This window comes from Colias eurytheme, chromosome 7, assembly GCF_061535395.1.
Source record: "Colias eurytheme isolate Ceu_HAF_F1 chromosome 7, ilColEury1 Martin Lab GWU primary, whole genome shotgun sequence".
Taxonomy (NCBI): Eukaryota; Metazoa; Arthropoda; class Insecta; order Lepidoptera; family Pieridae; genus Colias; species Colias eurytheme.
Window position 1 is genome coordinate 9,419,627 of NC_142986.1, and position 27,492 is coordinate 9,447,118.

Consider the following 27,492-nt stretch of genomic DNA (forward strand, 5'->3'; position numbering starts at 1 on the left):
GAAATATCTTAGTGTATTATACTAGTTATAATATATTGTAAAACATCTTGTATAATGGTGAAAACATAACATGCACTATTTGTATGAATTAAATAATACACCAAAACGGGTTTTGTAAAATTAAAAATGTAATAATATAATTGCTGCAAATTTACTGAAATCAAGAAGTTACATGAGTAATTTTCACTGTAAGGCGCGGGTCAAACACAAGCGGCGCGGGCGCAGGCGTGCCATAAGCGCACCTCTTGAATCTGTTTTGCACCACGTCCTCCTTATACATTTTGTATGAAATAATTTTGGAAAGGCGTCGAGACGGCACGCCACGGGCACGGTTGTGCCGCCTTTCCAAAGTTATTTCATACAAAATGCCAATAGCGCACCCGGCAGTGCGCCCGATGCGCGCCGCGCCGCTTGTATATGTCCCGCGCCTAACGTCTTTCATTGTGATAAGATCAACCTATTACCTTTTCCTTGACAATGTCGGAAAAGAAAACCAAAAATTTCCATGAACTGTCAAAATTTTTAAATATTCCTACATATTTAATGAAGAAAAATGTTCAAGTAATTTAGAAGTATGGTACTAAATGACGTGGGTTTTGTTAAAATTAATGACGAAAATGTCAAAGTATTAAATACGCATTAATTCTAACGTCACTAAAGAAACGAAATAACAGCTGTGGTTAGAGTCAACCCTGAATGTTGATAACCAAGAACATAATCATTTGGCAATGTTTTTGGATGGAATACGTAATACGTATGATAGATAGGGCTGCCAACTTGTAAATAAATCTATGAACTGTAGACATAGTGGAAACACAGTGTGGAAATGTATATTTAATAAAATGACACACATAGGTACATGTGTCATCATGTAATCAAGAACGTTTTAATTGTTATATTAATTTATTCAGCTGTATATACATTATGAAATATAACATGCACATAACAGAATAATATTTACTATATTTATTTTTAAAGTTTTGTATACGTGTATATTTTAGAGCGTTTAGTGAAGTAGATATGCAAAAAATTGGCAACCCTATATAAGATAGCGTTGGCATTAGAGATGACTTCTTCAAGGGCCATTAACCTTAGAGATCGATAAGATAAAAGTACTTAATTTTAAATTAAAATATGTTTTAGTATAAATAAAGAAATATGTACCTATACTTACAATAAAACTCGTTTTAAACCAAAGATTAGCTTTAAATATTATCATGGTAATCTTATTTAGTATTATTACGTAGTATTAAATATTTTTAAGACTTCTGTGTTATTTTATAAAGGTAAATTTTTCTTTATAATGTTTAATAGTTTTCAGATATAATGTTAACTTAGGTATTGTATAAAAGTTATGATTGTATTGCTCTATCCTCTATATGTAAATTATTATCAATAAATATGAATATAAGCTTGGATACCACTTTCATTGTTTTTCTTTAAATCTACAAGTTCACTTCCTTTCAGCCTAAAAATTTTCTTCAGTTATTTTCACCAAAGAAGATATAATATATTTATCTTTTGCTACTTATAATCATTTCATGTCATCGTACAGTTATTTTCATAATTCACATAATAAATATTCAGAGGCAATCAAATCCTCGATTTAATAAATGACGTTGGCTGTAGACAAGGCCAGGGTCGTCTGTAGGAAGCGACCAGCGTCAGTCGCCAACTGAGCAGCACACGCTCTGTAGTCTATATTTATTTCAGAGAAACATTCCAAATTCGAAACCATTGCGCGTTCGATATAAAAAAATAAAAAGTTCAGTGCACAGATGCAAAATGACAGTTCAGAAACCGTAAAACCATAATGTGATTAAATATAAAGGTGCGTATTTAATTTACAATTGTTAAACAGTGTTTATAGTTTATTTATTGTCTGTTCATTTGAGTTTTCACTGCTTTTCCAGATGACAGATGATTAATTATTATTTACGTTATCATGTAATAATAGAACAATAGAATACCTATTATAGTACCTACAATAATTCGAGTTAAATGAAAGAGTAAAAATTTTAAATGAATATGTGACTTCATTTATTAAATTATTCTTTAAATTATTATGGAGTTATTAAAATTTAAAGCATGCTTTTTAACAATGAACGAAGTTTTACACATATGTGTATGTATTGTGTAGAATCGTTATTATTGTAGCATTACGTGGGAAGGTATAAATTTAAAATGGTTTTGCTCTTCAGTTTTTTGTCGTATAAATAATTACGAGTCTTACATAGTTTAATGCGTTTTACATTGAGCTCGCACGTTATTTGTTTTTGTTTATCATCTTATGACTTGATAGTTCCCCTTTATTTCCTAAGTACCTATATGCAAATACATAACTAAAGTACAAGTATAAAAAGGTGAGAGTTCAATTAGCATAAAAGAAAAGAAAGAAACATTAAAAATTGTATAATATATTAATTTTTCTCAATGAAGATTGAAATTCAATCAATGTAAACCTAATTATCTGAAGATACAATTACTTACAATTCTAAACATAGGTACCTATTGTAAATTCATTTCATACAGTTAGAACGTGCTTTGAACAAATGCAAGCCTGCATCATTGATACAATTGTTTCTATAATCAACAAGACCGACTCACAAAGATCAAATTGATCACATACGCTGAATGATACTAACATATATCTATCCTGAAAATATAAAGAGATTGTGCATTACAAAACAACCAATTAAAAAAATATATATATACATATATTGTATTTTACTCATATTATAATTATGAATCTCGAAGGCTATATTTTATTTTATTTTTATCGCGGGCGGAACCTGGACAAACAGCTAGTATATACTAAAATGCAACCGATGCATCAATGACGTCACTGACGAAAATATTTTTCAAGGCATGCGCTTTTATTCTTATTTTCATCTCTGGTGCTTTAAATATCGCACGATAAACGAGAAAATCTAAAGAAAATTGGTTTATATCAATTAAATACGATTTGTCTAGTAATTATTAATCGGAAGCCATCGAACCAGCGTCTGCATCAGTGTTTAGAAAGCATATTTCTAATGTCACCCCAGCTATCTTTCTATTGCCATTATTCATAAGAACCGAATCCAAAATTCTATCTTTCTTCTTATTAGATAATGAATGAATTTCTTCTCACTGTTCTAAACTAGTCTAAATGATTTCTTCGATAAGTCTCATTTCTTTATCAGTTTTGAATAGTTAAGAATTTCAGCTTGTTTGTCATACAAGTATCTCCGATTTACAAGTTATTTCTCTACAAAAGAAATCATTAAGCATTTTCGTCTTGGTAATCGTAATGATTGATTCTAACGAAGTTTTTCAAATTATTCTGCTTCATTTATCATTCCTCAAGGTTTAATATGAAAACATAATGGGAAAAATAGAGGATTAGATCTTTCATTTTACTACACTCTAATTGACAAGCCCTAACTCTGTCGGCGCCAACATTCTCTGGGATAATATTATATTGTATTATCGTTTTATTATTATGACTTCGAAATCTATATGTTAATTATTAATGTCTGCCAAATGCATTATCATGAATTTATCTATTTATTTATTTATTTACCTAGACCGTAGAAGTAAAAATTCAAATATAAAGGTGTCAAATTATTTTGATAATATCATTAGCAATCGTAAATTAAGTTGTAGAAATAAATGTATGTAGGTATAGTACGACATAAAAGAGATGAAATTAATTATTTTGGAACTAATTCGTTTTTCATTACCTGGCAACCCTGAATTGGCAATGTAGCTGTCAAGTTGAATAAAAATTTGTTGTTTTTTTCGTGAAGTGGAGAATTATTGAGATAAAATTGTTATTTAGAACAAGAAATTTAAATAAAAAAGGAGACATCACGAAAAAGGTTAAACGTAGCGGTGTCCGTGATGTGGTGTATAAAGTTTTTATTCGGTGTTTGTCCGAATTTCAAGCTGGAAATTTATTGACTGATTTGGAAAACGTTTACAAACGTACAGCAGAATATACCGGTGAGATTCCATTTATTTTTGCTCAGTACTACGTAAAATAGAATATTCCATTAGTGACGAGTGTATAATGTATGTATGTATGGCGATTATTACGTTTTCGCAATTTAATTTGAGGTTATTTGTATGTAAACAAAAACTAGTTTTTATAGTGCGACCAGCACAATTTGAGTCAAGAAGTTATATCCAATCCAACCAGCCTCAAATAAAGTACCTAGTTTAGATTTTACTACATAGTTTAGTGATAACTGTTTTCATAAAGCTATCTATCTATTAATCAATCAAACCATAAGAAAAAAATCATATTTACTGTATCATATTTACAGATACTGAAGATGCCCCGTACCCTCTTGCCAGTACTTCGAAACAGAGTGATGATCAGTCCTTTGAAGGAGTAGAATATTTAGATTTTGATGAATTATATTAATGTACAAAATTTATGTACAAAAAAAATAAAAATATGTGGTTTTCAAATCGCCTTGTTTTTTTCTACCCGACGGACCCAGAAAGAGGGTAATGTGTTTGAGCTGCATGTATGCTTGTTTGTTTGTATGTTTGATTCTATGTGCGCCTCTGCAGTCTAAACACTTGACCGATTTTGATAAAATAACTAATTCCAAATACATTTAAGTAAAATTTGACCTAGGTAGGTCAATTAAAATACTAATGTATTTTTGTCTTAAATAACACTATTGCTACAATGAAACAATTATAACGGTTTAAATCGCGGTATTTATTTTAGATTATATTATATAGATTTTTGGATTTTTATTCTATAGTATCAAGATCGCTTGCGTCGCAGTATCAGTGTTGCTATATGAGCGACGGTGGCGCCCTCATTTATTTTCATCTCTTTTGTGTCGCACTGTAATAGGTAATTGTAATACTAACACAAGGATAAGATTTTACTTATACTATAATATGGGCTATGTGGCCTGAAATAAATGAATTTTATTATTTTATTTATTTTATTTCTATTTATTCGTAATCATATAGCATTACAGTACAGTATATAGAAAATATGGTTTGTTAGACTGTGATTACAGTAAATAACTATCTATCCTCTCTTCCGATTATAAAAGCATTAGTAGGATTATTATTTAATCTAACAACTTCTGGTATAATCCGACTTATTTAAAACGCACCAGAACTTAATAAAAGTGAACTTAAATTATGACCATCTCATTTAGAGACATGTTGTATTATAATAGCTCGTCCTACATTATGACTACGCGTCAGAATTTTTGATATCATTAATTCGTCCGTGCCCTACATATTAATGTGACTTATAGCTCTTTGTAAATGTTAGAATTAAAAAGCTTTTTTCATTTGTGGTGTGTTTTCATTCTATCATAAATTTACATAAGTCTAAATTAAGTTTTATACTTACCTATGCCTAATTTGCCCATACATTTTGGCTCCCTGAGACAAAAGTAAATTTTACGCAAGTCAATAACAAAATTATGAATTGAAATTTTTTTAAATGTTTATTTAAATGTTCTGCAGTGACATTAATTATAATAATAAAAGATAGTTTGGTGATAATAGCCGACAAAGAACAAACAAATTAATTCAAAGACTTAAAAAGCGCTGAAAGAAATATCGCTCTAAGAATAAGAATAAAATAAAAACTGGCGTCGAATCAAAAAAATAGAAAACATTTTATTCAAAACAAAAAGAATATCTATATGTATTAAATATTAATAAAAATGAATCGCCAAATGTGCTGCAGCTAACCATAAACTCGAAGTTCGTCTCGTTTGACACGTAAAAGGGACAAAAGAACGTCTGCAGGAACAGCTATTTACTACTTGACACAACATACTAGTAACTAATTTTATAATTTTTTGGTCTTCTTTAATTTTTTATTTCATGTTTCAGGACAAAATGGCGCTACCTATGTTGCGCCACTGCTGCGGGTGCTTGTCCTTAGAGAGAGGATGCCTTGTACTCGGAATCGTTTCTATTGTAAGTATCTACTATTCATTTTTATAATTTACCTAAATATATCTCCAATACACAACAATTTCATTTTCGATGAACAATTTAGTGTGATTATAAACAATATTATTAATAATTTAATCACATCTCTTCACTTCGTGGTTCAAAAGATGCAATGCAATTCCCATTTTTTCTAAATATTTTTTAGCGCGAAAATCCTAGTTTCCCATTGGATAGAGCAAGCCTCGTGCGACCAATCAATGCCAACGGCGGGAAATTGGACAGTTGCGACAGAAAAATTATATACAGATAATATAGATTAATAATGAATCAGATGAGATTGCCTTTCCCCATTATGCGTATATTCAAAATGGCAGATTATTATGTACCTACTAGAAAAATGGTAAAGTTTAATACTAAAATAATTATTGTGCAGTGACTTAAATATGTACATCACAGGTACTATATTATATTTATTAACAATCCTTTTATAATTAACTTTATTCTCTTTTGCATAAGCTAGTCATTTCACACGCGACTATGTCGTGTGAATTTATTTATAGACCAATGCAAAAATTCGTATAATTAGATTAACGAAATTGTTTTCGACTTGTTTACGTTTATATGCCAATTGCAAATTATATTTAGCTATACATGTGTAGGCTCTGCAATACTTTTCTCTGTGACGTCACTATCCGTACCTATAAAACAAAGAAATTGAGTAGATACCTATCTTATATCTCTATACTAAGGCAGATAGTAGATACCACAGTAGATACATACCTATAGGCTATAGATACTCGTTTAGAAAAGAAAAGGTTAGCTACACAAAAGAACAACTGATAATTTTTCTATGACATATTTTCATAGAAACATTATTATAATTTATAAAAAAAAAATTATCGGATCGTTCTATTTTTCATTAGCGTCTGTAAAAAAGGAAACCCTTACGATAAAAAAAAATAAACCTAGTAAGTATGTGTATCACATATTAATGTAAACATAAATACCTCAGTGTTATTCCTGAAAATATACAATAGTAAACCGTTTCATTCATATCCCACCTAGTCAGTGCAGTAATAACTGCGTTAAAAACAACCGACTTCAAACTTGCACTTGCAACATTTACAAATACAGACAAAAATGCTCATAAAATAAAAACTACTGGGCCTATCCGAATAAAATTTTTATGGGACCAATTCGACACCATCCCGCATCGAACAAAAAAAGAATCACGTAAATCGGTTCAGAAACCACGGAGTAATCGGTGTACATACATAAAAAAAAAAAAAACATACCGGCCGAATTGATAACCTCCTCCTTTTTTTTGAAGTCGGTTAAAAATAGATGCAATACAAATATAGGTATAGCTAGCGGTTCTCGCGAACAAATTGTAATCTAAATAATACCGTTTATTGTTAGTTTTATGGGTTTCACATTTGTTTCTTAAATGCTGTGTAGTTTTACGCATATTTTCTGTCTTATATAGCTCTTATGGTGTGAAGACAAATACTGTAAAGTTATTTTTATCTATTTACTTATGGAGTTCACACCTTTCAGTTTGGTATAATTAATTACGTGTTGTATGAACTGTATGTGGTATGTCTGTTCTATAAAATGTGGTGCACATGTCACAATCAGTTTACTAGTAGACTTGAATATAGGTAGGTACTAAGAATGAAATCTTATACTAACTTGGCAGAGTACTATATCTAATAATATAAATAATTAGCAGAGGCCTCGCTTCGCATTCATTGTACCAGAATAAAAAAGATGGAATTTTACTTACTTACAATAAATAGGTAGGTACACAATTAAAATGCAGTTTTTTTTATGCTATTGGATAGCAAACGAGCAGACGCGTCGCCTGGTGTTAAGCGATACACGCCGCCCATAAGCATCCACTTCACTGGGAAGTGGATGTGTTGCTGTCCACAAGGAAGGAGTTAGGTAGAAGGGGCGAGGATGGGAGGGAATGAGGATAGGGAAGGAGAGGATGGGTAGGGGATGGGAAGGGATGTGGGCCTCCGGACCCCTCACTCACCGTACGGAACGCGACAGTAAACTGTCACTATGGCGCCGATATTCTGTGAGGGTGTGGTACCTTCCCCGGTGCGAGCGTGGCCCAATTCGTGCCGAAGCATGCTCGACTCCCACTCTTTTAAGAGGTGGTAAAACTATTACTCTAGTCTAAGTAAATCTTTTCAAATCATTGTAAAAATAAACGACAGTAGGTACTCGTACGTGGAAAGAAAACTAAAGAAATGTTAAGGTTATATTGAGTTATTCATGTGCGATAAGCATTCTATATTAGCCGACAACTGCATTGCCCCAAGGTTGTGACTACTCGATGCAGGTGTACAAATATTATTGTCAAGTGAAAATATCAGACTTCTTATTTAGCTATTTAAATTAACAATTAGATAATCGCTTATACCAAACACGATATGAAGTATTCAAAAAAATATACAAACATTCTCTACTATTTAAAATCTCTCGAAAAGGGAACAATAACCACACACGCACACAAACACACACAACTTATTTGCCAAATTAATATTTGATTTCCTTCTGAGCAGATAACATGTATTATTTAAACTTAGTTGAATATATTTTTGTCGTTTGATTACATTATTGGAAAACATTCCTCATATAATTCCAACTCCATCAATTTCAATAGAATTTCTTTTAATCAGACAGATATGTTTAATGTTAACATTTGAAATTATAACTTCATATCTTCCACCAAATATTTATTAACTAAAAATAAATATCATCTTTGACGTCCATCAATCTTAATACTATTATAAAGGCGAAAGTTTGTATGGATGTATGGATGTATGGATGTATGGATGTATGGATGTATGGATGTATGGATGTTTGTTACTCTTTCACGTAAAAACTTCTGAATCGATTAAAATGAAATGTAGCACACATATAGAGGGTAACTTGGATTAACACATAGGATAGGTTTATCCCGGAAATCCCACGGGAACAGGAACTATGCGGGTTTTCCTTTGAAAACGCGGGCGAAGCCGCGGGCGGAAATCTAGTATTAAATATATACAAATATATTTCAGCAAGCGTGCGTGCTATACATAATCGCTGGGTCATGGAACTTGCCAAACCACAGAGAAAGGGAAAGAGAAGATAATCTGATCTCCATGACTATGGTCATGTTCTCCACCCTGTCTGCTATTAGCAACCTGGTGGTGCTTATTGGGATTTGTAGGGTGAGTTATTAAATATTTATACAAGTTTAATATATATTGTATTTTTAAAAACTTGAAACGTGAAGACTATGAAAAAGACAAAATAAATAAATCTTCATTGCTAAGCTTATCGTCTTGAAAATATTACTTAGTCGTACTCTTTGCTAAGCTGTGATATTCTGCTAGTTAAATTTTCGGAACTACCTCTAGTCTGTAGATTAACAAGTACTATAATAGCTAGACCTATTGCAAAAAGCGTCCGGATATTTACGTGATGTTTCAAACCGTTTTTTGTGGATTAGAACAAACTAAACTCTAAACCAAAATTAAAAGCGTGGCTTATTAATCACTGTTTATATTCCTTAAACGAATTTTTTAGATTATAATTACCGAAACGATAAATGTTAACCTAGCTTGACAAAAATTGACGTAAGAAATCAATTAATTATAATGTAATAGAATGTAATCTAATGTAATAATCAAATTGTCATATATTGCTATATTATAATTTATAATGTAAAATGAACTAATGTAAATAATATATTGTTTAAATAATAACTTACGTGAATTAGTTTAAATTATAAAATTAAAATATTTGTATGCCAATTGTTAGCGAATTGTGCGGACGTGAAATTTATTATAACTTTGTAACCACAATTCATACAAATAAATCATTTCATTTCATTTCATTTCAACCAACAAATACTTCCAGAGACGACCGAACTACCTGCAGCTCTCGCTACTCTTTAACTCAGTGTTCATTCTATGCATCTTCCTGGTTGCGGGCGTCACTTGCCTCTTCAGCCCGGAGTTCAGGCCCGTGCTGCAGTCGCCAGGCAATGTGACCCTGGTGGTCGTGTCGCTTGTACTTGGCGCAGGTAATTTGTGATATCGTTTAGAATAGGAAGATATAAACTGACATAAAAGCGGTCTATACAAATAAACTAGCATTTTAATTCAAGTGCCCGTAGACCCACTCTCATATCATTCTATAGCAGTGGTTCCACGGGGAGAAAAATATTACCCGTAGACCCACAGTGGGTCATAGCGGGGGGACCACGGGTAATACGCCCAGTTATAGCCGTTCCGCGTTATCTACGTGAACACTCCACACACCCAAACATAGTTACATACGCATTCACTTCAATCTGGCTTCAGGAGGTCTCGTAGTACTAGCACAGCTTTGCTAAAGGTAGTTGATGATATCCTGTCTGCCCAGGATAGTGGCAGTGCATCTATACTTACACTCCTAGACTTTTCGCGCGCTTTTGACTCTTTAAATTTATCCCTCCTTATTGGTAAACTTTCCTATTATGGTTTTAATGACGCGTCGGTTCAGTGGTTCGATAGCTACCTCAATCATCGCGCCCAGAAGGTTGTCATCACAAAAAATGATGGTACATCCTCTTTCTCCTCGGTACTCCCAGTTACCCGCGGTGTTCCACAAGGTTCGATCCTTGGGCCCCTTCTCTTCACCATCTACGCCGCGGACATAACTGAGTGTATTAAATATTCAAATTATCACCTTTACGCGGATGATTTGCAGGTATACGCGCCAATAAGTCGTGTAAATGCCTCAGAGTGTTTAAATGGGTTGTCGCAGGACTTGGATCGCGTATCTACATGGGCTTCTGAGAACTCACTGGTATTAAACCCCAACAAGTCCAAATTTATGGTAATTGTATTAATACTTACGGGCCATGTCTTCTACAGCGATCACAACATTTGATTCAAAGAATTCAGAATGCTTGCATTAGATATTGTTTCAATGTTCCACCTAGATCTCACATCACACCTTTCCTAAACTCAGCAAATATTCTAAATATGAAAAGTAGACAAAAACTATTTATGGCTAGCTTTCTATTCGACCTCTTGAAGACCAAACGCCCAGCTTACTTATTTGAGAAGCTTATGTGGCGAAAAGATGGTGGTTCTAACCCAGTAAGACTCGGATCCAATATTTTCTCTATACCAAAACATAGAACTATGGCTTTCCGCGGCAGTTTCAAATACTTTGCAACAAAATGTTGGAACGACATTCCTCCACCCATGCGCAACATTAGTAGCAAATTAAGATTTAAAACTGTTTATCGGGAGTACCTTTTAGGTATCCAAAAATCTATTTAATAATAATTTTCAATAGTTTTTATTTTATTTATTTATTTTCCTCTTTTGCCTAGTTCTGTTACTGCCGTGATCCATTAGTATCGTGTACCATCTGACTGATTATATTTTTAATATTGTCCATTGCTATTTATTGATATTTTATATATACTAAAATTGTTTTCGTTATTTTTCCTTTATCTCTCCATATATCTAACATTATTTATACTTGTTTATTTATTTAAGTTTTTTTTTATTTTTCTGCCCTCTAGAGGCATTGGCAGAATATCAGCGTTGGGGTTTTTCAACCCTGACATATATGCTGAGCCAAGGCCTGTTCGTAGAACACTGTGCACATTAAATGTATCCGTTTCTTTTTTATACTGTGTTTTTTGTGTCTTTTAATTGATTTTATGTTTTGTGTTTGTATTATGTATATTTTCTTGTGTTCTATGAATAAACGTGTTATCTATCTATCTATCTATCTATCATTCACGTACTCCATAGTGAGACAAAGATAGAATATACATTTAAACCATTAGTCAAAATACCTGAGTATATTGTATGTATAATATATATATGTATTCTACGTGATATCGTTATTATTTGATTGAATAGCGTAGGTATGGAAGGCTCAATATAAGCTTTTGCAATTAGTATATTTTATGGACTCTAAATAAATTATTCTTTAATAAATTAATAAAGTGAAGTCCCGTGTCCCAGTAGTGGGGTAAGGGGCAGATGCATTATTCATACATCTGTTTCACTGATCGATTTTCTTTAGGGACAAGTAGGTGATCAGCCTTCTGTGTCCTGCCAGACCGATCATTTTTTTTTTCTTCGTCTCCACCGGGAATCGAACCCAGAACCCCTCGGTTCTACGCTCACGCGTCAACCACTGTACCAAGGAGGCGGTTAATAATAATAAATTAATAGTATTTATTTATTTAAATGCAAAATTACCTATAAGCTATCTAATATGTAAATGCAGTCTGAAAACATAAATCAATATGACTTACTGGGGCCAATTTTGATGGAATATCAATGGTACAATCTGTGTCTATACTAAAATTTATTTCTTTCAGCTTATTCGCTGTACTACCTGATCGTCGTAAATAGTCTTTACAGGAAGATGAAAATGTCCTACAGTGAAACAGCTCTGCCGATGTGATTGACTTTTAGTGCCTTATTTATACTTTTGTAATGCTACGTGTATGTGTAAATAAACTATTTATTTAAATTAACTTTTGTTTAGTCATTTTTCATCATTAATCCGAATTTATTTCCACGGTAAGATACGCTAAATGTAATGACTCTAGTGTCTACACTGAAACCACAGTAAACTGATACGAACAGTAGCGAAACTCCGTAAATACGTTCGAAACGGTTCATTACACAAACAGACCAATTTCGACGAGCTACTTCGTTCGCTACTTTTGATTTTAATTGAAGCCAGAGGCCTTAATCTACAGAAAACTACTTATTATTCAATACATATAAAAGAAATAAAGTAACAAAAGGCATAGCATATAACATAATTAGAGGCTACTTATTATTGTAATGAGTATTAGATATGAATATAAATCTCATAATTTTCGCTACATAAGTTTTGTTACCATTTTTAGTTCGGTCTTTTACTGTTAGGTATTTTAGTTAGAAAATATTATATTCTTAATTCTAGTCATATAATGACCCACGAGAGGTATCACTTACTAAGATATTGGGTCACATCTTCAAAATAATAAACTCAAATCATTTTTAACGTTTTTATTTTACCATCGCATATAACAAAGCATTGTACAACAATCACAAACATCAATATTCCTAAAAAAAATCATTTAAAATTCACATTATAAATAATAGGACAACATTTAAAGCGTAGATATAATTGATCATATAATTGTGCCGACATAGATTATAGAGCGAGGTCTATTCAAACATATTCAAATAAATATATTTTTGTAGAAAAACCATAATATTTTATAAGAAGGTATTATTTGTCCGTGTTTAGTAAATGTGTTTGTTCTGTTTTCATATTCAGAGGTAAATATTTTACTTTATAATAAAATATATGATATGTAATATAGGATATGTAAAATAGCTCCAAATTTATATTTAATTACAGACTGTAAAAGCTTTATATTCAAAGCATGAAATTGATAAAAAATAATTTTATTCATATAACTTGGAACGTCATCTTTCGCTTAAAATTTAAAGACGATTGAAATTGTTAGTTATTTGCTAATAAATATAATTTTACATATAATGTATACATATAGATTTAACTTTTAAGCAATTATTAAAATATTCTTGTCTACGTCTAAAACAGATTTTCGATTATTTGAATAGACCTCTACACATTTGTAATTTGTAAACCACTTCTAACAAGTATCTAAAAGATAAACATCACAAGAATACATCCATAGAAAAGGGATAGCAATAGGGTTACAAACACCGAGACAGAGACAGGTATATTATTTTGACGGATAATATTTGCTTTTGAGGAGCGAATTATTTGTATAGCTTCGAGAATATTCTATTATCAGTATGAAAATATAGATTGGACCAATGATTGGACACAACTTTTACCACGAGTAAGGTAGATGTATATTCGGTAGTGATAAAATAATAATCACTAAGTGATTATTATTTTTTCGGCTTCGGATATAATTTCTAAACTGGTACATTTTCATTTTCAGATTAATCTCTTACGTTCGGAACGTGTGTATCTATAGTCTTTGGGTTTTTGGTAGATGTGCCACCACAGATAATTATTAAATAGTTACCTACAACGTATATGAGTTATATCATACAAATAATTACGTTTATTTATCTTCATAGATTTAATTCTAACTGAACCATCCCAATTTTAGTACACTTCGCAATTAAACAAATGAATGTGCATATCGTTGGCACAATATATTATATACAGATACAACCAGTAGGTAAACGTGATACAATCGTTCGAAATGGCACGCTTGTATATATGTGCGTGAGCCATTTCGAATGTTTGTATGAAGTTACCCTACTGGTTGTATAGCTGTATATTGTGTCGATGGTACACATTATTAATTATGTTATTTTATTAGCGACTATAAATAGCAGAGAATAACCCATGGTGGCCCCACAATACTATAAAATACAAGATCCAAATTCGATAGAATTTATAGAAAGATATGTACCTAAATATTATTTTTATATAGTATGCATTCGCTCCTCAAGAACAACATCTATTGACTAATTAAAGCAAAGGACGTCTTATTGTCATAATTTCCTACACACATAATAATGGCTTCTTTTAAATGAGTCCACATCAATCACTAAAATTTGTGTATAACATAATATTTTACACCTAACCGAATAGCTATTTGCATTTTTTTTAATTAAAACGGAGCGAAGGACTTTATTTAAATGTCACTTTGACAGATGACAAAAATATGAATAAAAACCGCGCCAAAAACACAAGAAGCGATTTTTATAATATTGTAACGTTCTAATAGAATATGATTTGCTGCGAAAGGCTGCGAATTTATACCTTTTTAATATATATACCTACTTGACACTTTCATGCATTTTCTTGCGATGAAAAAATATTACATAAAATTAACAATCTTTAACAATATGCTCGGTATTGATGTGGACTCATGTCTCATCGATTAGTTATATGACTTGGTTATATGGATAAACTTCTATGGTTACATACAGTTTCTATCTATACACGAATAACCACTAAGTATGTAAATACATTAACGATATATGCACATTTCAATTAAAAGTTTGGTGTTTAAATAAAAAAATGATAAATATTCAATTTGATTATGGAGTAGACATATTTATGGAGTTAACTTGTGATAATAAACAAATTTAAAAGTTTATAATTATTTTTACTCATTATGTAATAAATTTCAACAAAAATATTAAATTTAATATAAAACAATTAAATACTATTCTAACATTCACATATACTTAATAATAATTGTTTACAACAATAATTGTGGTATTTATTAAATATACTTTTAAACATATTATATTATTATAATAATAACTCGTTGATAATAATCAATTTATGCGCAAGCTCATAATTTATAATAAGAAAAATTATTTATTTCATGGACCTATTATATCTTAAATTAACAATATTGTCACATTGATATGTTGTTTATTTTAAGTTACGTTATTCCTGGTTTTTACTTTTTAACGCTAAACCTTAAAAAATAAATATTTTTTAAATATGTCAAAGGATATGTTAGGACTTGGTTAGGACAGAATTTGGCGCTTCTATTCGATTTCATTTTATTAAGGGTTGACTTTTTAATGTCCAAAAATTTGAAGTCAGATATGTTGAAAAATCTTTCAATATGTAGTTTTTACTTTCATTTTTCGGCAGAACAAATAATTAATAAAGTAGGTAAATAATTAATAATAGATATTTTTTTTTAATGTGTGAACACTTTTAAGATTCCGACATAAATAATTCATTTAAGATATCATATTTTGATAATTAGTACTTCAAAATAATCTTAAAAATTCATAAATAAATGTAAAACTTCAAAAGGGGAATACATTTATCCTATTTAGGTACACATGACACATAATATAATTTATAACTGCAAACTATAATTCTATCGAACGAATTGTAAAAATATTTTTAATTTACAGCATAAATACATATAATAGTAATTATAATTTTACATTGGAAGACAATCTACAAACAAATAATCTTGCTTCTAAAGCAATTTTTTTTCTTGATATATATTTTTTAATACTGGCAAGCGAATATTTGGTTTTTTACTCTATGGTCCAGTTGAAACTACATAATATGCAAATAGGCTGTTTCATTTTGAAATCGTTTGATTATTTTTATACCTCATAATTTTTGGTCCATCTAGAATTATAAGTCATAGTCTTATAATTTTGTTACATTTTTGAGAACATGGTTTAATTATTAGTACTTTTTGACTCTGGTGGATTTAAAATAAAATAAATTTACAACTATGATTAAATTTCGTTGTTTAATACAAGATTTCAGGAACTTCATGGGATTAATCTTACACAACAAAACGTCACAACCAGTGTTTAGGATAAAATTTTAATTAACCAAGGGTAATTTTTCTTTGAGATAAATTTGTTGAGTGGATTCGATAAGTTTGAGATTCATACGATTTTTCATGAAATTACAATAAATATTGTTTTAATCGAATTAAAAAGGTTATCTAATCTTTCTAGTAAACTAAAAAAACTTACATTTATTGATCCTGTGTTTTTCTTGAATAAATGATTCTTTAAAAAATAACACTGTAACGAAATCTTTTCATTAATTATGAAATAAATACCTCCTTTCGCAATTCTTCAAATTTACAAGACGCCATCTTCGTTAATTGACAGGAGATAGCTTCGGATTACAACGATGAAGTAGAAATTCTCCGCTGAAAAAAATACCTTAGTGCTATTAAAATAGATTCTAAATTGGTTTACAGGCAGTTCTTGGTACTGATTGGTGGAAATATAAGCAGGCGCGAAAACATTTTCTATATAGTCATTACAATTTGCAAAAATGTTGTTTATGGACATGTATTTATAGTTTCAATAAAAAATGTTCTATACGTAATTAGGGAAGGATTTATTATAAGTACATTTTAGTGAGATACATTTTTAAACGAAAGATGCCTCTAGGAGACAACCTGGGATAATTATATAAAGATTCAAGACCATACTTTTGTGCCCATCAGATTAGTACCTAAAAAGATGTCTAGGGAATGGTAACGAAAAATTTCTTATTGGAAAAAACATTCGTATATTCTGAAGAATCTTCGCGTTTGCAATAAGTATTATGTATTTTTTTATTCAACCTTAAAATACACGCTATAAATGCCATATTTACCCAGGAAAAGCAGTTGTGCAATCACATGGCCAGCACCCATGTGGAACAGGGTCTTCAGGAAGCTGATGATGAACAGCACCACGAACACGATCCAGAAGATGCAGTACTTTCTTATTATTCCGCATTTTTCCTAGAATAAAAGAAGTTTCTAGTAAAAAAGTAGTTTGTCTCTAAGCACATCATTGCTATAGCCCAAACTGTCAATGCTTTAATCAGGCTTTAATATTAGATTAAACAGATTTTAATAATATTTTCAAAGCACATGAGTTAGACATGGTTTAAAAGCAGATAGCAATTTTACGTGTGTTTAGTGAATTTGAAACGGACGTCCAAATATAGCGTTGCGATATCTTTATATTAATGACTATAGTACTAAGCTTTTTCTACTTATAAGAATATGTTTGTCTCGACATCTCTATGAAAATCTCACAAACGTAAGAGATAATAATTATTACTGTATGACATAGTAGTATATTATCTGTACTAAAACCAAACATTTCCAATTGTACTATTTACCTTATGTACCGCGTACACGAAAATCAGATCCAGCAGGAACTTAACAAACAGCAGCACGACGAGTAGCACCACTATAGTGTACACTACAGACGACATGCCGCTGTCTACTTCGTCCTTTCTGGAGTCTGATGCGTCCTTTATGTCAACCGCGAAGGTAATCAGGATCACTGCTAGCACGAATGTTATTATCTGTAAAATAATGTGTGAATTATTAAAGGATATTTGGTAATAGCTGTGGTCGGCGGTTTCACCCGCATTGCTCCGCTCCTGTTGGTGTTAGCGTGATGAAATATAGTGTAAGCATTCCTCGATAAATGGGCTATATTTATCACGGAAAGAATTTTTAAAATCGGACTAGTAGTTCCTGATATTAGTGCTTTCAAACAAACAAACTCTTCAGATTTATAATATTAGTAAGTACCTATAGATTCACTGTTACTTAAATTGGTAGGCAATATAGGAAAGCGCCAAAGTGGTTGGAAAAATATCCTCAGACATATGCAATGTCTGTTACTTAAACCCAGTGATATAAAATGTATTTTTTCAAACATTTTACCCATGTAGTTGGGGAAATAGATTTTAAAATGGTATAAGCGTTTATGAGTAGTAAAATGTACCTAATGTAATAGCCCTCTTGGGTAAACTTGGGAGTTAAAACACGCGAGGGCTGTCGAGGGCTAGTTTAACTTTAAATGCAACGGTTTATTTAAAGTGTTCGTTTATTTCTAGTTAAATTGTGAAAAAATACATAGTAAATTATTGACGTTACATTATTCGTTGATAGAAAAAAGGGTCGATATTGATTTATTTATATTTTTCCTATTTATTTCCAACATTCCTAACATTCAGACGAAAAAAAAATAATTTAAATAGCAGTTTTCGAGATTTTTCGAGACAAGCGAATAATTTCATACAAATATTTTACAGAAATACTTACTGAATTTATAATTCCCATAGCGATGCATCCTGTCTTCAAGTGGAATATAAAACAAAATTTTTCCAAAACGGGTAACTCCATCCTGGCCTAAAATATATTATAGAAAAAAACGAATAAATAGACCAAAATCAGTTTTCAATATTTTTTCATTTTCAATTAAATATTAAGTTTACATTTAAAAAGCACAAGTAGGTACCTATTATTATACATTAATCAATTATTCTTTTGAATGCCTATTAAAAACCAAATCAAATAATTTATCCAATAATTCTTCACAAAAATACAGAACAATCAAATTACCAATAACCAATAATCAAAATTGTATTAACAAATCAACTCACCATTTTAACAATTCAACAATTTAGAAATTCACAACACAGATTACGTTTTATCAACACAGAAACAACAATTAACAGATAATTGAAACAAGATATTTAATAAACGATATTTGAAGACATGTTTGTGTCACAGACGACTCGGAACACCGCTTTGAGCAGGCTTGATTGTGAGGGTTTAAGGGGAGGACGTGCTTTAAGCTCGGAGGGCCTTTTTACTTGAATGAAAAGATTTCATTATATTTTTTCTGTTGGAAAACTAAATTGAATATAATCGCTTAAACCTACTATTGGGAAACTAAACTCAAAAGAAACGCTTGTTAGTCATTAAAAATAATATGTAGTTAAAAAAAACTAAAAAACACGCTTTTTATAGAAAACCGAACTAAAAAATAGAAAATTTTATCAAATTAGTGTATTGTCATCGGTCCTCAATAAATCTACAAAGTTTGAACGAAATCTGGCCGTTTAAAGTGGGTCAAAATCGCGCCCAAAGAAGTCGGTTACAAACATACAAACATACAGGTGAAGCTAATATAAAGCGTGTAATAATAAAAAAAAAGAATTCCTGTTATAATTATTATTAGCGTACGGGATACATGTATTTTACACCCCTTTTCACAGATTTTTTACGAATTATAAAGTGCCGAATAAAATAAAAATTTTATTAGTGTTTCCCGGGAATAGCACTCAGAACTTTCTGATTCGCATCGTTAACCGCTATTCCTTATTTTTAAGTAGATGGTTCTTTCGAGTAAACTTTTGATGATATAATGCTTATCAATCTTTATGACATTATGACAGTACAGTTCAGAAATAAAACTATTTCTGAAATGAATTAGTTCATAGCTAGATATTTTTCATGACATATACTTATACATATTTATGTTTATTTTGCAATATTTACGATATTTATTCTTCATTCGTGAGGAAGTTTTGCTTCTTATTTAGTCCTAACAAACAATTACAATATAATAATGATCTCTTTTACTATCTTTGTACCTGAGAACCCACCCAACAATCCTACACATCATACAAAAATAAAACATTTCCAACACGAAAAATAAAACTCCATTTGGGATATAACATCGCCTTAAGAGAGGCTGCACCGGCCTGCGCAATCGTGTCGTCATCGATCGCGTTCCCAAATAATATAATAGCATTTAACGTTAACCTATATATCTAACCTAGATAGCGGATCACCTTAATGTCCCTGACAGTTAACATTTGTTTCAAAGGTATTTAATTGTAGCAGTTTGGAACAATGGAACGATACTATCCGCCCGCCCTGACTCCGCCCTAAAGTATAAAACTTAAAAGTAAACGATGTGGTAAATCCGTTGGGACATCTCAATTGTAGGGTTTACTTAATGTTTAAACTTATGAATTTTTGATACGTTTGTTGTTGAAGAAGTAATAAAATCATTGCGTTTATCTACTATATAAAAATAGGTCGGGTTTTCCTTCCTGACGCTATAACTCCAGAACGCACGAACCGATTTCCACAGTTTTGCATTCGTTGGAAAGGTCTCGGGCTCCGTGAGGTTTATAGCAAAGAAAAAGTGTCTCTGGTGGCGAAACGGAGTTCGCCGGGTTTGCTAGTGCTTTATACATATAACGTTGATAAAAGCCAGAGGCATTATTTATTGCTGGAGCTCAAAATGGAATTGACTCATTTTACCAAATCTTTTATGAAGGTATAATAAATACTAATAATAGATATACTATTTCGTATATACTATTTCGAAGCGCTGATTTTAATATAATTTGAAGATAAAACGAACGCTTTTAATAAGAAATATATTATTTTTATTATTCCGTTTTTGGCAGACTAACTATAATAATGCGAATGAACACATCACCACAACTTTGGTCTTTGTGCCTAAATAATTTATCGAGAATTTAATAAGTCTAGGACTAGGAAAATAATTTCCTTATATAGTTACCAGTTTCACTAAAATAATTAATATAAGTACTTAGTTTTAAGTTTATATTAATTCTTATAAAACTTATCATTATCTTTTATAATATTACGATACGATACCTTATTATTTGTTATTTTAATTTGATAAAACCGATAAAGTACGAAAGGAACTTTATAAAAAAAGAATAAGACATCACTTTTCATTCCGTTTATATGAAGTCGGTTAAAATGTGGCGCGGAACGAATCCAATATTCGCGCGCTTTTTTATGTCGTTGTGAAATAATTGATGTGTCATTGTGACTTAGGACTTCATTTTGACATTATGCTGACGTTTGTTAATTGTTCAGTTGTCAATATGTACGGGTTACGTTTGGTTGTGTTTTTTGTTTTTTATTTGTCTCTCGCTCAATCTTCGTTACGAAAAGGTAAGTTGTTCTACATAATGATAAATGAAAAGTCATCGTTAGTTTGATAAATATCTTTCACGGTATTTTTTCTTGTTTTTCATGATTTTCTTTACCTTATTGTTACAGGTATTGCAGCTTGAAATAATAGATATTGTTGAGGATGTTATGAAAAGTTAACACGAATTCTAAAAATACCCAAATACTGTTATGATTTATTAGAATGCTCTATGTTATTTTATTATTATAAGTAACGATACGGCTAACTGATAAGACGGAAATGAACTAGCAAGATCTAATTCTTATTAATGATTTTAATTGTCACTATTTGCGTATTTCGCATTCAATACGTTTATTTTAATTCATATTAGATACCCACTTTTGCAGCTACCTTCGTCACGGCTGGACCAATTTCCATTTTATTTGTTAGGTCAATTTCTATCCCATACAACAGATTAGTAATTATCAAACTAAACATCAAAATAAAAGATCGAAAATAAATAAACATTTTGCCTATTTAACACGCTTACACAAATGTAACCGGCTACTTTAGACTCGATATTGACCCACTTTAAACGGGCAGATTTAATTCATACCTTGTACACTTATCAAGGATAGATGAGAATTCGATTATTTCACGAGTTTAAGCTTGTTTTTTAGTTTTTTGAAGTGAAACTTCTTTATCGGGGTTGGAAAAAAATTTAGTATGTATAACATTTTTTCGTTACGCGTGACGTTTTTCCGTTACGCGCCATCTTTTCTTATCCCTACGACGCGTGATTCGACGTAGGTATTTCTGTAAAGTTGCATATAGTAAAATATTTTTTGAAAAAGTTTCACTTCTTACGTTTGTACACTAGTAACTACACGCACACATTTTTTTTAAATAAACTAATTATTACTAAGCGGCTTTCACGTATGCGTACCACTGCACGCATTGCGATGAAACTTACATTCCACCCATACACCTTTCTCATACCTTATATATAAAAAAACCGATACACTTAGTTATCGTGGTAAGAAGAATCATTACAGAACCGTCTCAATTCTTTAAGATACACATAATATGACCAGAAACATACCTACTGCATAGTAATAATATAGCTGGTCAAGGAATCAGAGGTAATACACATTTTTTGCTATTCTAGATAAAGATTATTGGAAACAACTCAGTTCAAATGAACTAGAAGAGGCTTTAGCAGTAAAATGGAATGTCGGTGAAGCAAAAAACGTGATACTTTTCGTAGGAGACGGCATGGGACCTAACACTGTTACAGCCACGAGGATTCTTAAAGGGGGAGAGGGACATAGGCTGACGTATGAAAAGTTCCCGCATATTGGGCTTTTGAAGGTGTGTATTTTATAATAATTACGGGAAAATCTTGGGATACAAATAAAATCAAAACTATAATCGTAATCAAGTTATATGCAAAACGATTAGTTTGTGAGCTTACATTTTATAAGTGGGACTGGCGACCACACGTTAAACCAGACGTGACCAGACGCTCCCCAAAGACCAAAGTTCTACAACGCTCTACTATTCTAAATTCTTCTATTCTACAATTAAAGTGACCTCGGCACAGGACCTCGACCATCACTATTTTTTTTTCTTTATGTTACCTCCTTTCACGATAACCCGTATTTCACCACATTTTTCTTCTTTAAACGATACTTTAATCATTAACCCAGTTAGTCCTAACATATAGACATATTCAGCAAACAAAATGGTTCCCGATTCGACGTCTACGGCTACCGCTCTGTTCTGTGGTGTTAAAGTGAACTTTTACACCATGGGAGTAGACGCGAGTGTTGAATACAAGGACTGTAATGCGTCTTTGCGACCAGAAGCTAGGCTGGATTCGTTGGCTGCGCTTGCTTTGAAGGCGGGGAAGAGTGCAGGTAATATTAAAATAAAAAAATGTAATAAAGACGTGTTGAAAAAAGCTAGAACATTTTCTTTTATGGTTTTTCGTGTCATGAAAGAAGTAACAAATAAGTATATTATGTTCTTTTACTATTGGAATAAATTATTGTGTAAGTAATTTTACAGATACTACGTCATACGTGACTATAGAAATAATCAACAGAAAAAAAATCTATTTAGTCTATAAATAATCTATATATGTAAATAAATAATAAATAATCTATAAAATATATTTAAAAAAAATTACGACAATGTCCAGACCAAGTCCAGACTGATAACGTGATGTGCACACATCAGCCAATCGCATCACCAATGACATGACATCATTCGCCATAAAAAGGACACATTTAATTTCTATTAAAATTCACGAAAAAATTACTCCACAACAAAAAATATTTTTTACAAAAGGTTTCGTAACAACAATGCGCGTGACGCATGCGACGCCCGGCCCACTATACGCGCACAGCGCGAGCCGCCTGTGGGAGTGCGACAGCGCTCTGCCGCGCGACTCCGCTTGCAAGGACGTTGGCAGGCAGCTGGTGGAGGACTGGCCGGGCCGCGACTTGCATGTACGTTGTAGTTAATTTACTATAGATAGTTTCCACTACAAAAAATCACAAAAAGAAAAAAAATTCAGAACAACAAGACTTTTTGCACGGATACCAGCAGGCTTCTAGTTGATGGTAGGTTATAGTTACTTAGTGATTGTTCACTTATAGCGTATGGATAGTTTTTATTACAAAAAACAACAAAAAATCAACATTTTTCGTAACAACAATGCGCGTAACGCACGCGACGCTCGGTTCGTTGTAGGCACATACTTTTTTACAGTAATTTCATACATCAGTTATTTTAAAAATTAAGGAACACATCCACAAGTTGTTAAGTCGGCCCTTATCTTTATCAACCGACATTTCTAAAAACGAATAAGTTTTTTAAAGTACTTACTTAAATCTTACAGGTAATTCTAGGAGGTGGTCGCCAAGGACTCGTCGCAAACGCTACAGATAGACCCATGGACCCCATCAGCTCATGGGGATGCAGTAGATCTGATGGGAGAGATCTCATTAATCAATACAAGAGGAATAAAGAGGAGAGAGGACTGAAATATAGTGTTGTTTCGAATGCTGCTGAATTGAAGAATGTTGCTGATAATAGTGATTATTTATTAGGTAAGATAGTACCTAATATAATAGCTTATAAAATTATTAACATTTTCGGAAAAATATATATCATTATGCATTGTTAACTGAGAATAAACTTATGGATTTATTAAATATGTCTTATTTAAATTTTACAATTAACTGCCATAATTTATATAGTCCTTATTAAAACGCCAGTAACCAAAAATATAAATATAATTTGCAGGAATTTTCTCCAACGCTCACATGCCGTATGAGTTCGAAAGGAACAAAGGACCAGACGGCCCGCCCTCTATCGTAGAGATGACAGAAGCTGCGATCAAAGTTCTAAAGAAAAACAAAAATGGATTCTTTTTGATGGTAAGGCGAAATTATGTCACTTTTAAATCAGTTCAAAATAGAAAAATCTCACAGCAAATAAATGGAATGAATAGAATTAATATCGCAATATATTTTTGCCTTTAGTTTTTTAAATTTTAATTTTTATCTAATGTAATAATATAAGTACAAATTTGTTTTTATTAGCCTGTGGTCTCTTGTATAATTTCCTTGTTTCGGTTTTCTTTGTTAATTTTTTTGCTTTTATATCGTTTCTTTGGAGTTTAACAAACATTCCTTATTTCGATGGATTTGTATGGAATTCTGAAAAATAATGTGATCCTTCTTTTTTCCTTTTTTTATGTATGAAATGTTGAAGAATAATATGCTCTTAGGTTGAAGGTGGTAATATAGACATGGCCCACCACCGCGGCAGAGCTAGGACGGCGGTAGACGAGTCACTCGCTATGGAAGAAGCGGTGTCTATGGCCGTTAATATGACCAGTGAGAAAGATACCTTGATTGTGGTCACTTCGGACCATACCCATACACTGTCTATTAACGGTTACCCAGAACGAGGGTCGGATATATTTGGTAAGTCGGGTTGCACTCCGGGAGTGCCGGCAGAAGTGAAAACTTGATTAATAACGTTGAGCATGTTTGATATCCATCCGTCTTACGCTTTTTCAATCAGGTCACGTGTCCTGACGCGAGTTTAAGATTTTATACCCAACGCCGCTAAAAAGTTTTCACTTCAAAAATATTCATATACATACTTAAAGCTTCACGCGTCCTACGTACATTATTTGCTCGTAACTAAATCAGTATGTTATAGTAGGACGCGGGATCGGTTAACTAGGCTAAAAAAATCTGGCAGGATTATCGCTTTAGAACAAGAGCCTCTATATATCGACGGATAAAAATTTGAGCAATATGAGATAATTCCCATATTATAATATTATGATGATGAATTGAATTATACTACATTAAAGCATACCTTATCCATCATTGAACTAAATTGACACATAAAAATTAAAAAAATACTTTTCCAATGAAATACGAATAAAATCATCTTAAACCCACATCATGTTATTTTTAATTATTACAGGCACAACAGGCCCCTCAAAATACGATGGCCTGAACTACACAACCCTCACATACGGTGTCGGAGGTCCAGGGTCCAACAAACTGAAGGTCAAAACTGACCCGACCAGGATAGTCAGGACCGACCCGACCACTGAAGATACGACCAGTTTTAAGTACGAACAAGCGGCTGCTATAACCAATGATGAAAATATACACGGCGGTGGTGATGTTGCTGTTTATGCTAGAGGTGAGATAAAAAAAACAATTTTTTTACATAGTCATTTTCTTGTAATTTTTGTAATATTTTTATTAGATCAAATATTTATTTGCACACAATTTCGTCTATTCTGTATTTTTTACCGTGGCAACATTTTTTATTGACTTGCTCTATTCGCTGATAGTAGCGTTATGTTGCTTCCATCATTCCATGTTGCTTCTCTCAAAAGATTTTTTAAGCTATTGCATAGCTTCTATCGCGGGCCTTGAGCGCGGGGACCGAATCCAGAAATTCCGTAACGAAAAAACCTCACGATCCCTACTCCGACGGGGGCGGAGGTGTGGCTTGAAGGCATAGTATGCAATAGCTTTACCGCGGCAGTCCCCGAGTGCCACACGTCTTTTTTTTCTATTTTGTGTATAAATGCATGTTGCTCCTATTGGTTTTAATTCATGAAATTAGTGCCAACAACATTCAACCAAACTCGTCAGCTTTATCAAACTCGAGTAACTATAGCTATATAGTTACTCGAGTTTGATAAAGCTGACGAGTTTGGTTGAATGTTGTTGTTGTTGTTGTTGTTGAAATAGCTGTTCGTGCTAACGAACAGCTATTTCTTTTTCTCAAACATTTTCAATAATAATTTTATATCGCTAGAGGTATAAATGATCAATGAATTTCTCCCTGTAGTTTTATACATATAAACCGAAATTAATTCAATAAAGAAAATCCATAAATATATATGTCATCATCATCATCAGCCCATATATGTTCCCACTGCTGGGACACGGGCCTCCTATGAGGGTACAGGCCATAATCCACCACGCTGGCCAAGTGCGGGTTGGCGGATGACACATGACACACTTTTTGATTCTACGACATGTCGGTTTCCTCACGATGTTTTCCTTCACCGTTCGAGCAGTGGTGATGTTACAACATGCGCAGATAAATTGAAAAATCAATTTATTTCCTGCGCGCTCGCCCGGTCTCGAACCCCGGACTTATCGATTCGAAGTCCGAGGTCTCACCACTGAGCCACCACTGCTCTGCTCTAATATATATGTATTACCTAACATTTAACATATTATTTAGTTTAATATTTATTCCAGGTCCCCACGCTCATCTATTCCACAACGTTCACGAACAGCATTACGTGTTCCACGCTATATCTTACGCGGCAAAAATCGGCGCGTATTCCAAAGCGACAACACAATATAATAATATTTATGTTTGTTTATTAACTTTGGTATTAGGTTTGATGTTTCGAATGATAAATTAATTTAGCAAGAATTATGTTAATAGTCAATGAATTATAGATAAATGTAATTTACTAAATACTATTTTGAAATCGTGAATTTTTTTACAAAACCTCGAAATTGTAATTATAATTGGATCTTATTTCTAGAAGTGTTAACAAGCAAAAAAAAACGGTCGGAATTTACAGCTCTCGTTAGCTAGATTGTAGAATTATATTAAATGTTAAGTTTTTACATGTTAAAAGATTATGAACAAAAATTTAAATAAGTATAAGAATGTATTTTCTTAGTTTTATATAGACATTAAATAC

General features: G+C 32.0%; 3 protein-coding genes across 4 annotated transcripts; 2 read left to right on the forward strand and 1 right to left on the reverse strand.

Moving 5' to 3' along the window:
* Positions 1-1,658: 1,658 nt before the first annotated feature.
* On the forward strand, positions 1,659-12,484 carry LOC149907270 (uncharacterized). 2 transcript variants are annotated; one of them, XM_090103801.1, is made up of 5 exons: positions 1,659-1,831; positions 5,866-5,952; positions 9,006-9,158; positions 9,850-10,015; positions 12,326-12,484. In XM_090103801.1, the coding sequence occupies exons 2-5, from the start codon at positions 5,872-5,874 to the stop codon at positions 12,409-12,411; spliced, it is 486 nt and encodes a 161-aa protein (XP_089959927.1). In that variant the 5' UTR covers positions 1,659-1,831; positions 5,866-5,871; the 3' UTR covers positions 12,412-12,484. The 2 variants fall into 2 exon arrangements, with proteins under 2 accessions (XP_089959927.1, XP_089959925.1); XM_090103799.1 differs by lacking the exon at positions 1,659-1,831 and having other exon boundaries at positions 5,857-5,952.
* Positions 12,485-15,940: 3,456 nt separating this feature from the next.
* On the reverse strand, positions 15,941-19,241 carry LOC149907271 (uncharacterized). The gene is made up of 5 exons (XM_090103816.1): positions 18,916-19,241; positions 18,575-18,661; positions 17,638-17,826; positions 17,122-17,251; positions 15,941-16,666 (listed from the first exon to the last, which is right to left on the reverse strand). The coding sequence occupies exons 1-5, from the start codon at positions 18,916-18,918 to the stop codon at positions 16,596-16,598; spliced, it is 480 nt and encodes a 159-aa protein (XP_089959942.1). The 5' UTR covers positions 18,919-19,241; the 3' UTR covers positions 15,941-16,595.
* Positions 19,242-21,184: 1,943 nt separating this feature from the next.
* Positions 21,185-27,432, forward strand: Alp12 (Alkaline phosphatase 12). The gene is made up of 9 exons (XM_090103631.1): positions 21,185-21,259; positions 22,387-22,589; positions 22,945-23,137; positions 23,571-23,731; positions 24,124-24,334; positions 24,531-24,664; positions 25,018-25,216; positions 25,731-25,955; positions 27,035-27,432. Exons 1-9 carry the CDS (start codon positions 21,190-21,192, stop codon positions 27,202-27,204), a joined length of 1,566 nt encoding a protein of 521 aa, XP_089959757.1. The 5' UTR covers positions 21,185-21,189; the 3' UTR covers positions 27,205-27,432.
* Positions 27,433-27,492: the final 60 nt, after the last annotated feature.